Source organism: Castanea sativa, chromosome 1, assembly GCF_040712315.1.
Source record: "Castanea sativa cultivar Marrone di Chiusa Pesio chromosome 1, ASM4071231v1".
Lineage (NCBI taxonomy): Eukaryota > Viridiplantae > Streptophyta > Magnoliopsida > Fagales > Fagaceae > Castanea > Castanea sativa.
Genome location: NC_134013.1, coordinates 40,302,329 through 40,314,478, shown reverse-complemented (window position 1 = coordinate 40,314,478; position 12,150 = coordinate 40,302,329). Strand labels below are relative to the sequence as shown.

General features: G+C 32.8%; 1 protein-coding gene across 1 annotated transcript; it reads right to left on the bottom strand.

The window, feature by feature from the left end:
• Window positions 1-804: 804 nt before the first annotated feature.
• Window positions 805-2,428, bottom strand: LOC142622020 (E3 ubiquitin-protein ligase ATL42-like). The gene has a single exon (XM_075795427.1). The coding sequence runs from the start codon at window positions 2,307-2,309 to the stop codon at window positions 1,044-1,046; it is 1,266 nt and encodes a 421-aa protein (XP_075651542.1). The 5' UTR covers window positions 2,310-2,428; the 3' UTR covers window positions 805-1,043.
• Between the last annotated feature and the right edge of the window lie 9,722 nt (window positions 2,429-12,150).

The window sequence follows — 12,150 nt, the reverse complement described above, 5'->3', positions numbered from 1 at the left end:
ATCTTTTTAAATTAAGAAAATAATAGAAGGGGAAGAACAGAGAGGAAACATTGTGGGAAGAAACATTACATAATAGTATTAATGAAGCATTTGCAATTTCAGGCAGGGCTGTGTGAATCTAGTTTAAGCCCACAGGACTGGTTGGATATTCTCGGCATAATTGGAGAAATCAGGATTCCCTCTGCTTTGGTTTGAAATTTCACACATATGATAGAATTTAAATTTAATTTTTACAAGTCTATTAGTGAATATGAAACATAATTTAAAAAAATTACTGTAATTTCCAGTTAGGTATTTACTTTTTGCTTGGTCAATAATGGCAATCCCCTAACTTGAGTTTCTTGAAACAGGTTGAACTTTTGGATCCTAGCTATACTATTTTTTCTTAAGTTTCATGATAGAGTCGAAAGAAAAGACAATATTATTACAATCTGATGAGTTAAGTGTTTCAATTAAAATATAGTCGTGCAAAGACGAGCATGTTTGATTAATGGAACCAGAGTGGCAATCACTTTCTTCTTTGCCTAATAAGTTACCTTTGTTTATAATACAAGCTTTATAAATACTAGAAAAACAAAAAGATACCTGTACCAGTACATGATTCAAGAAGATGATGTTTCTAAATCTTATAAAATAATACATTTCCATGTATGACCAAATCTTCTTGTTAAGAGAATAAAAATTACTCTGGCCAGCCTAGATGAATTTTCCATTTTTATATTTTTTTTCCATTTTTTTTTTGTAATTATATTTTTGATTAAAACATCATACATCCTATCAGAAAAAAATAAAAATAAAAATAAATCATACATAAAAGCATATGAGAATAACAGAAATGAAAACTGAAAGGTGTATCTGTTCCTCCTGAGCTTAAGTGTGCGTGTGTGTGTGTGTGTATTTCAAAGTACTACCTAATATCTAATGAAACTGTATCAATGAATTCCAAGCTGACTTCCATCTCAATAAATATCAGCCAAATTCAAGAACATTCAAACTATGTAACAGTAGTGGAAAGAACATACGTGGAGATGAATCTTTGTGATTTATACATCTAATACTCGTGTGTTCTGAGACTGTTGGGACCTTCTTTCTCTATTGGCATACCACTTAACTGTTCTTTTGGCAATTGGGAACCAAAGCCGCCTCATTCTTTCTGCTTTAACATTGTTTTCAATCAAAGAAGACTCTCTAATTCTGTTCTTCATACCAGAAATATCTTCATATCTTGAAAGTGCAGTTATTTCTGACATTGATCTTCTCTCAGTTGGATTCATATACCTTGATGTCTGACTGAAATTTGGAGTGGAATCTGATGTAGAAGGAAGACCCGGAAATGAAACTGGACTAGTTTTGTTTAGTGTACTAACCTTGGTCTCAAATGATCTCTTCAACTCCATCTCCTCTTTAATCTTCACAATATGTTCATTTTCTAAAGATCTGGTTGTTGAGGACTGCTCGTTATTCCAATCCAAAGAAGAGAATCTATAGCTTGATGTAGCACTAAGCAACTCCGAGTTCAAGAACATCAGGTCTGAAGAACTCAAACTGCTCCACCGGTTGTTGAAAACAAAGTCAGATACAATGATCTTGTGGTTGTACTTGTGCAAGACTTTGTTGTTTTCATCATTTTTGTCAGCTTCTTCTTGGAATATTAGTAATTTTTCTTCCATATTAGCCTTTTCAGTTTTTCGAAAGCTGCTTCCAATGCTGAATCTTGAAGATCCGTGATGATCTTCTTCTCTTTGGACAAAGAGCTCTACATTAGAGTCTTGTCTCAGCTCAGACTGGTTCATCAATCTCATACTATTTGTGTATGTAAAAATTGTTGGGTCCTCAGGGCTTACCTTATGCCTGCAAAGAGGACAGCTTGAATGCTTTATAAGCCAATTGTCGATGCAGTCAATGTGGAAGGCATGTTTACACTTGGGCAGCAATCGAAGCATTTCAGTATCTTCGAATTTGGATAGGCAGACCGAGCATTCAAGTCCTTCCTTTGTCCCCTTAAGTGAAGAGAATCTAAAGAATGGAAGTGACTCAATCACTGTCTTATCAATCCCAGAAAATCGAGAGCTTGATCTAATAAATCCAAAGTTTTGTGGATCGCTGTGAATGGACCCTCTCCTATGACAGAATTTTGCGTAGACAAGAAGAAGAAATGTTAATGAAAACATAATTGAGAGGATACCTATGACAACTGCAAGGCTTGGTTGCACAGGTTGTGAAGGTGCTTGATTATCCCCTGTGATTTGTGCTTTGACATTGATGAACATGGAATGGAGAACCAAAATTAGCAAAAGAAATTGATTCATGACTAAAATATAAAAGCTTTCCCAGAATTCTAAAGTTCTCCAGAAAGCATTCTTCTGGATAATTTAGACTTTATGTGGAAAACTTTTAGCTTATAAAGGGGTAGTTTGAGTCCTTAAGATAGGTTGTTATGCATGTAATTTTTTAAGTATACTTTCCCCCGAAGGCAATTATTCTGGTTTGTCAATTTTCTTGGTTTCTTCCTAGTCTGTTCTTGTTTGTCCTAATTAATTAATCATTTAATCATGTACATATCATAATGTGACTATTAAAAGTTGGAAATTCAGTAGCGATGACCATGTGGCAAGGCTCATAGCAATAAATACAGCCAAATTAACTTCGCAACTTGACTTGGTATGCATTCTCCTGGGGTAGTAATACACTAATCCTGATACAACCATATGACATCAAAATTTCATCTTAATGTCATCAATTTGAACTATTTATCAGTGAGATTTACCTTAAGATGAGACAATGAAAACTCACGCCATGAGACAAACTGCTAAGCTGATGTATTTGATGACACGCGAATTTGGGTGAATCGTGAATCTTGGTTGATGGATTTGATGCTTTCAGCATGAGTATGAGATTTCAATGTTAGCTTTAATTTGTTCTTGTTTTACTTGTTTCTTTTTAAGTCTTTCTATATATATATATATTAGATTAACTAATTAGTTTTTCCAAATCAATAACTCTAGACTAGATTAGAAACACAATTTTACACAGCTGCTGAGGTTTGCAAGTTGTTAATGGTAGATGATAAAATGGGGACGCTCGTAGTTATAACCAAATTAACTTCAGTATCTTGACTTGGTATGCATTCTCCTGATGCTGGGGTAGTAATACACTAATAATACCAATACAACCGTAAAGCATATGACATCATTAATAGAGCTACAAAATTTATCTTACTGTCGTCAATTTATCAGTAAGACTAACCATAAGACGACGAATTTGATTGGAGTATGATTCTTGCTACAATTCTAATCCTGATGCCATGAGATGAGACAAACTGCTAAACTTTATATTCCATAACACGCGTATTAGGGGGAAACTTTTCATTATTAGATTTCAATGTAAAACGTTGCTCTTGGTTTACTTGTTTCTTTTTAAGTCTTTTTTTATATATTACTTTTCTAAGTTGGTTTTTTATTTTTATTTTTCGTTCAGATAGAGTGAGACACATCGTAAAGGTCTTTATCAGAGATTAGTGGTAAATAATTGACATTAAAAAAATACCCCTAAAGTCAATGGGTTTGATCTACTCTACCGGTGCAGCATTGCAGAGATGATCTCACTGCATAGGCCATCATTGAGGCATAAGTGTGACTTGGCAAAAAAAAAACAGTTTTAAAACTGTAATTTTGAATTTATATGACACAATGACTTGTTCAAGGATTCCATGCTAAAACTGAAGAATTTGGAACGCCCCAAAAAAAAAAAAAAAAAAAAAAAAGTTAAGCCGGTTGAATCTCAGAGCATCCACATTCATTTTTCTTAATTCTATCCTATTTTACCATCAAAAATTCACTTTATCAATTTTACAATACCATTTTTTAAAACACCCAACATCAAAACTTTTATTTTTCTATTCTACTTATTAAAATAATATATTTTCACAATAAAATATATTATTTACTGTTTTGTTTATTCTCAATTTTATCCTCTTCCAGAATCATCCGTTCACCTCTTCAAACTCTTCCTCCATCATCAACCCAACTCCTCCATCATCATTCATCGGAACCCATCAAACCAGCATCGGAAAAACCAGCAAACCCATCATTCATCGGAAAAACCCATCATTCATCGGAAAAACCAGCAAACCCAGAAAAAAAAAAACCCATCGGAAAAACAAAGCCAATCGGAACCCATCATCAACCCATCATCGGAACCCATCGTAAAAAAAAAACCCATCGGAAAAACCAGCAAACCCAGAAAAAGAAAAACCCATCGGAAAAACAAAGCCAATCGGAACCCATCATCAACCCATCATCGGAACCCATCGTCAAAAAAAAAAACCCATCGGAAAAACCAGCAAACCTAGAAAAAGAAAAACCCATCGGAAAAGCAAAGCCAATCGGAACCCATCGTCAAACCATTGTCAAAAAAAAAAACCCATCGGAAAAACCAGCAAACCCAGAAAAAAAAAAAACCCATCGGAAAAACAAAGCCAATCGGAACCCATCATCAACCATCGGGACCAGTAACGCCGATCACATACCGAGCAAACCAAAACCCATCGGAACAATATTTTCCTGGAAGAAGAGAGAGCAGGAAGAAGAGAGTAGAAAGAAAGAGAGAGAGAGAAATAAAGAAAGGGAGAAAGAGAGAAATAAAGAAAGAAGAGAGAGCAGGTTCTGAGCAAATAAAAAATTATTTTTTTTTATACCATTGAGCTACAGTGTGATTCTACATTTAGAATCACACTGTAGCTCAATGGTATTTTTTTTTTACCATTATTGTATTATACAACTTTCATTGCAGACGTTTTTTGAGCTCAATTGTAAAAAAATTCAGAATTTGGCATGCATTTGAGATTTCCCACATTCAATGCTAATGCTCTCATATGCTCTCTACAGGGGTTTTGAAGTTCACATGCAAATATCATTCAATATTTGGTCAATAGCTATTAAAACAAAAAATTTAATATAATAACTAGCTAGTTCACCAATTTCTCATGGAGAATGAGGGCCAAGAATTTTTTTTTTTTTTTTTTTCGAGATAATTACAACCTAACTCCATAACTCGAACATTTTCCCTTTAGACCCCCAAGCACTTTGTGTATGGGGAGATGCCAAGAAGTTATGTATATGTTTTACTTTCCCTGCTATATTTTAGTCTTCTATAAATTTTGTGTATAATGATAGGTTTATAAACGTCTAAATTGAACTTTTGCTAATTTTAATAAACCTAAAGATGGACAAGTTTTCCTTGCTAAACGGAAGTTGTTGAGTTGTCCTCCGTAGAAATTGTCAGAAAGAAACTAAGGACAATGATATTTTTTTTGTCAAAGCATATGGTTCTTCATACCCATTAGGGAAAAACAAGCTGTAACGAATATACACAAAACTCGGCAGTTTTTCCTAAGGTTCACATGGGGGATGACGAGGTAGGATAAAAAAGCAAAATGCTATAAGAATTTAAAACTAATGAGTCTAATGATATGATTGCTTTCACAACTATTCAATGGGTATGTTTTAATTACCATATAATAAAAATAGTGTGAATAGTGAGTCCATCAAAATGTTGAACTGAGCTTAATTGCGTGAGCTCGTAACTAAGCAGGGTATTAAAGTAGTTGAATATAAGGCGTAATTGGTTAGATAAGACAGGTGGCTCTGTTCATCCGTCTCTCAATGGTCATGGGATTCCTTCTATACTTGTCCCTTGCCCTTGGATTAATGCCTCAAAAGGACACCACCATCCATCACGGGTAGATATCTCTCTATATCAACAAAATATAATGTTGCATCCATCATAACTTATCATTTTCGTAAGTTACTAAAAAATGTTATCAAATTTGTATGTCTCTAGTATTGCCCCTTAAAAATACTAAAAGATAATACATACGTGACCAGCACAAAATGGTTATTTTGTCAATGTTAGGCCAGATTTTTGACGTGTAATGTTTCAACTACTTCCCTAAGAAATTCATGCCTTTTAGGTTAGAATTAGATCATCAAATTGAACATGACCCATGACGAAGTAACATCGTCATAAAATAAAAGTCTTTGTAGAAGGGACTAGGAAGCCAAAAACTGGCCGCAAGCTACTATCTGTTGATTATATATGGATCAAATATTTTCATTTGAAGCCATTCAATAAATAGGCATTTTTTTTTTATAAGATAAAAATTTTACTGTAACCTAATTTAAGTGTATATGTGTGTAAAGCTCCTTATTAGAGTCTTGAATCCGGGCTATTACCCCCACCTCACAAGTATTTATATTTGTGGAGTAACTATCGTGTCATGGGTGCGCGGTAGTAATAAATACGCTTGTTAGTTTCAAAGATTTCAATTATATATGTAGCTGTTTTGCAATAACTTTTTAACTTTAAAACAAAAAAAACTATCTTTTACTTTTTTTCCAAATTTTAAAAATTATTTATAGAAAAAAACTAGATTTTTTCTTTTTTTCACACATTTAGCATAAAAACTACACACACATATATATTTGTATATTACACTATACAGATAAATTATCGAAGACTAAAAAAATACCCAAATCAACTGCGTCAAACTTACGACTTTATTTACTCGAGTATGAGTTTCGATGACTCTCTCACAATTTAAATGTATTACTAGTGTGGGTGGTACGTGCAAGGCTTGTGCTACCTCTTGAGTGAAAAAAATTAAGATAGTATTTTCATTTGAAGAAGTATGAAACTATATATATAAAAATGTATGTCATATAAAGTTAATCACATTCATATAATAATTTTGATACCTATTTGCTAAAAACAATATCTATTCATTAAAAACTTCTAAAAATGATGACAAATATCATCATCTTCCAATAATAAGTAACTGGGTTTTGCTAAAACCTTGTCACAATATTTAAATTTTTGCATGGATGATGTTATATATTACAGTTGAAAATCTTCATCAAATACCTTTAACCATACACAATAAAATGTTTTCATTCATACATTCTTCTTTATCTTTCTACATGAGTCTAGGTGCAATTTTTAGCTTAATTAGTTTTGAATGAACACCCAATTTAGGCAAGAAAAGGGGAAAAAAAAAAGATAACAAAAGGCAAGGAAATAAAATACCCTATATTACCATTTTAACTTTCTAAAAATTACTACAATTTAAAATTCAAAATACATGAAGAAAACTTTTGGACTTTTAAAATTTAGGGGGAGTATTTTAGACATTACATAATGAAATATTTTAAGAAGCATAAGCTTTCATTAGAGTTTAATTGAGAGAATAACAATATGACATATTTTTTCTTTTTCCAAAATATTAAGGGGAAAATTACTTGATTTTAAAGTTTAAGGAGGAATTGTGAGCCTAAACATAAAGGTTTTAATCCTAAGTTTTTGTTTTTGTTTTTGTTTTTTGTTTTTTTTTTTTTTTGTGTGTGTGTAAAACTATGTGTTTTTACTTAAAATTGTGTAAATAGAAAAAAAAAAAAAAATCAACCTAAGAAAACTATACGTGAAGCAGTGAATTTTGGCTCAACAAAAATTGACTAATAATTTTTTTTTTCTAGAAACACAAAAAATGACACAATATTTTCATAATACCTTTATAGCTTGGTTACATTTTACTTTGACTTGTAAGGAATTGACACCTCAGTAGTTGTAAAAATATTGTGATGACAACAAAATGCTTAGCTTTTCTTACAAGAGAAATATTATGTTCACGACATTTTCATTACAAATCATAAGTAATAGGTTGTTACAGGTTGTTATTGGTGGGTAAAAAATTAATTTTATTGGTAAGTTTAAATTAGAATAACAATTTACCATCTAAAATTTGTTATTAAAATTCATAAATGTAGTACTTTTTTTTTCGCAATACCTTTATTTTTAGTTGTAGTAATAGTATTAAATACTAAGTGTTACTTCTACCATACTTTTAGTAGCAAATCTTCGATTGTAAGTTATTAATGATTCTAATTTGAACACACCACTAAAATTATTTTTATCACCAATAATAGTAAATAATAACTTGTTAGATTTATGGCATAATTTTTTTTTTTAATGTTAACCATTTCTCTTTCTCAACAAACTCACATTTTTGACTTGTTACAAAAGGCAAAAGTTGAATAAACCAAAATGTATTCTAGCCAGAGCCATTGACTCAGTTAGCAGATATTCGTCCATATGTTTATATTTACATAACTACATATATTGCGCTGTGTAATAACTAATAATGTGCACGGTTATTTTTAAAAAAAATTTTGTGCAAGTACTACGTAAATGTGGGCCAACCCCCTTTTTATTATATTGAGAGAAAAAGGTGACGTGGCCCACACCCCTTGTAACAGGTAGGCAGTGCTTAATTGCTTCGCAACGAAACTCAAAGTCAGCCTAGAAAAATAAATACACGCAAGTGATATATAAAATTTGTCCACACCATTGTATTTGTAGGTCAAAACTGCATTGGTACTTGGCAACTTGTATGTATATATAATATTATTTCTACCAAAAAAAAAAGGTATATATAATATTTTAAAATTGACGCACAAACAAATTCATGCTTATCGGATGGCATACCTGGGCCCGGTTTTGCTGTCGATCGATGAAGGGATTGGTCAAGACCATGGACGGAGCCATGTTTGGACTTGGGGGGCAATGGCCCCCATTAAAAAAAAAAAATTATTATTATATATATTAGGTACTTGTAAGTGCACAATTGCACCTGGACCCAAGAACAGTTATGAGCTCAGGCCCAATGAGCCTTAAACAATATGAATTTGTAGAGTGTGAGCTTGAAACCCAGGTTAGAAGTGTATGAGGATGAAATGACAAACTAAAGATTGTAAGTACTTGGAAACAAAAAGGAGTAATGTAAATAGGCCTCCTCGGACGTAAGCCGAGAGCTGTTCTTATATTATATATCTCTCTCTCTTTTTCTTTTTCTTTTTAGGTTACAAAAAGTTCCGTCTCGTTTCTGTCCTAGGTCCCTCCTTAAATACTCCTCTTTTTAATACTTTATCCACGTGTTGCCCCCAATTCCCCCCTTAGCTTAGATATTTCTTTTCTTAGTGCCTTTGAACAGTAACTAGAAGTTTCCCTTCCACTGTTTAAGTGTCACTTCCTCATTAATGCGGCCAGGGTGGTAGGTGCAGGGTCTTTAATGTGGAGGTAGCAGCCTTTACCTCTGATATTCTTCCAACATCAGCGCTTCTAGGACATTCAAGGGTTCTCTCCCTTTAACCATTGGTCTTGACCGTGTCATTCCCTAACCTTTACCATGAAATCTCAGGCTCTTTAATGTCAGTCCGAGGGGAAAACCATCCTCGGCTGGATCCTCGGATCCTCGGCGTATAGGCCGACCCATAGCACCAACAATCTCTAACCCCAGGGTCAGGTCGGCCTCCCTTAACAAGGCCCAAAAGGCCCACGTTCCCACCAGGATCCTTTTGCCCCACACAGTACTAATTTTAGCAATTTTGTTTCAGAAAATTACACTTTGGCTCCCTTAAAAATATCATTGATTCTTTTAAGAGTATTGTTATAGTCACAAATTTTTTTATAACATTTTTACAGACGGTTAAGGTAACAAATTCTTATTGGTTCGCATTTAGGCTGACCACTTACATTATTAGCAATTTGTAAAAAGGTTTGTACTTCAAACATTTTCCACATTTTAAAGACTATTAAAAAATATTTATATGCCTAAAATATAAAAAAGAAATATACAAGCCCAAAAAAATTAGTACAACAACAAAAATTATCAATAGTTAAACTAAAAAAAATAAAAAATCAAGCCTGGTCAATCAATTTTACTTAAAACAAAAAATTTGACCCTTTAAAATTTTTTAAACAACTAGCAGCTAAGCGACTAAGTAGCAACAAAGTCGAAGGCCGAAGTCATTGCACACAACCAACAACAGAGCCGCCCCCCTAACTCTAAGTTCTGGCTCCGTCCCTAGTCAAGACTCAAGTTAATAACTAAGGAGTAAGGACATAGTAAGGTGGTGTAACCTCCTGCATTACCATTTCAATTAAGCTTCTTCTTTTTTTTCTTTTTTTTTTTAAATTTTTGAAAAACAAATCTACTTCCAAATCTAGGTGCAAAGGAAACGAAGAAACTATTTTCTTAAGCTCTATTTGTTGGAGGAAAACGATTTTAAATAATAGTTCATTTTTTTAATTAAAAAAAACAGCCTTATTTACTTGTGTTTAGTATCAACTCTGAAAATGAGAGGAAAATCTTTTTTGTTGTTTGATTTGTATAACAAATCATTAATATTAATTTCTATACCATACCAAATATATATATATATATATATATATATATATATATATATATATATATATATATAAAACTTTCGTTCACCAAAATATAACTCAAAGGCAAAAGCATTATTTTAATTTATGTGAAAATCTTCAATAATTTTAGGACCACATTCTTCCTCACAATTATTTCATGTGACTAATTGTAAGTAGTAGAGAAAAAGTGGTGGATTCGTGTAAAAATGACAGACGTCCGGTTATAATCTACCATACGTGATAGTTGTGAGAAAGAATGTAATTAAAGTTGTGGTCCTATAATAACTCGAAAAATTTAGTGTGAAAGCATTTGTGCAAAGAAATTTTTTTAAAAAGTCAATAATTTGTATCAACTGATTAATAATGATCAATGATACGTTGAGAGAGAGAGAGAGAGAGAGAGGTTTGTGGCAATATGTTGAATATGTAACATTTTGGAAATGCTTAATGTCTAGCTCTATTTGTTTCAGCTTTTCGACATATAAAATATTTCTAGCCTAAAACATTTTTATAAAAAGTTTTTAGTTTGGTTACCTAAAAATACTATGAAAAAAATTTCTAGCATTGGACTCATTCTAAAAATCACAAAGTTTTATATATTTTTATATAGATATTAAACTACAATTTTAAATCACAACATTAAAATATCAATATAGGACAACTAAATAAGCCTAAAAAACTAATCAAAATAAAACAAGAAATTGCACTAATAAGCATAATCATATTAAGAGGGCAACAACAAGATAAATTACTAAAACATTAAACAAAAACTATCAACTAAATTTACACATTCACATATATAGTGATACCAAATGATGCGAACCTCAATCGACACGCTTTGATGCGAACCTTTTCTGATTTTTATTCAATAATATAATATATTATTGAATAAAAATCAGAAAAGGTGAGGCTTTGCTCTTCTTTTGGTGCTTTAAGAACTGTGAACTTATCAGGGATTCTTCCTCGTGGCATTCAAACTTTATACCTTCAGTTCGTGATTCTTTATAATCATTGGGTCAAGGTCAACTTATACCTTTGGTTTGCGTTTCGATTATAAATGTTGGGTCAGGGTTTCTATCAAAAATCTGAATTTTAGCTTTCTTGGGCAAGTATTCCAATATTTTTGTTGGGTCTCAAAGCGTGTCGATTGAGGTTCGTATCATATTCCAATATTTTTTGTTGGGTCTCAAAGCGTGTCGATTGAGGTTCGCATCATTTGGTATCAGAGCCGAACCACCAAAAAGGAGAGATGAAGCTCCCAATGTTAACAAAGGTAAAAATGAATCCCAGACTAGTAATTGTGATATTAAGTGTTTTCGTTGTTTGGGAGTAGGTCATATTGCTTCACAATGCCCAAATAAGAGGACCATGATTGCACGTGTTGATGGAGAGGTGGAAACTGAAAGTGAGGAAAATGATGACCAGATTCCATCACTTGAGGATGCTTGTGATGAGGAAGTGGAGTATCCAGTGGAGGGCGAGTCACTTGTGGCTAGGCGTGCTTTAAGTGCCCAAGTCAAAGAGGATGACATGGAACAACAAAGGAAGAACATTTTTCATACTAGATGCCACGTCAACAACAAGGTATGTAGTATGATTATAGATGGGGGGAGCTGTACTAATGTAGCTAGCACTACTTTAGTTGAAAATTTGAATTTACCTACCTTGAAACACCCTAGACCATATAAGTTGCAGTGGTTGAATGATTGTGAAGAGGTTAAGGTAAATAAGCAAGTACTGGTTTCTTTTTCAATTGGGAGGTACAAGGATGAAGTACTTTGTGATGTTGTTCCAATGCAAGCGGGTCACATTTTATTGGGCAAGCCATGGCAGTTTGATAGGAAGGTCAATCATGATGGGTTCAAGAATAGGTATTCTTTTGTTAAAGAT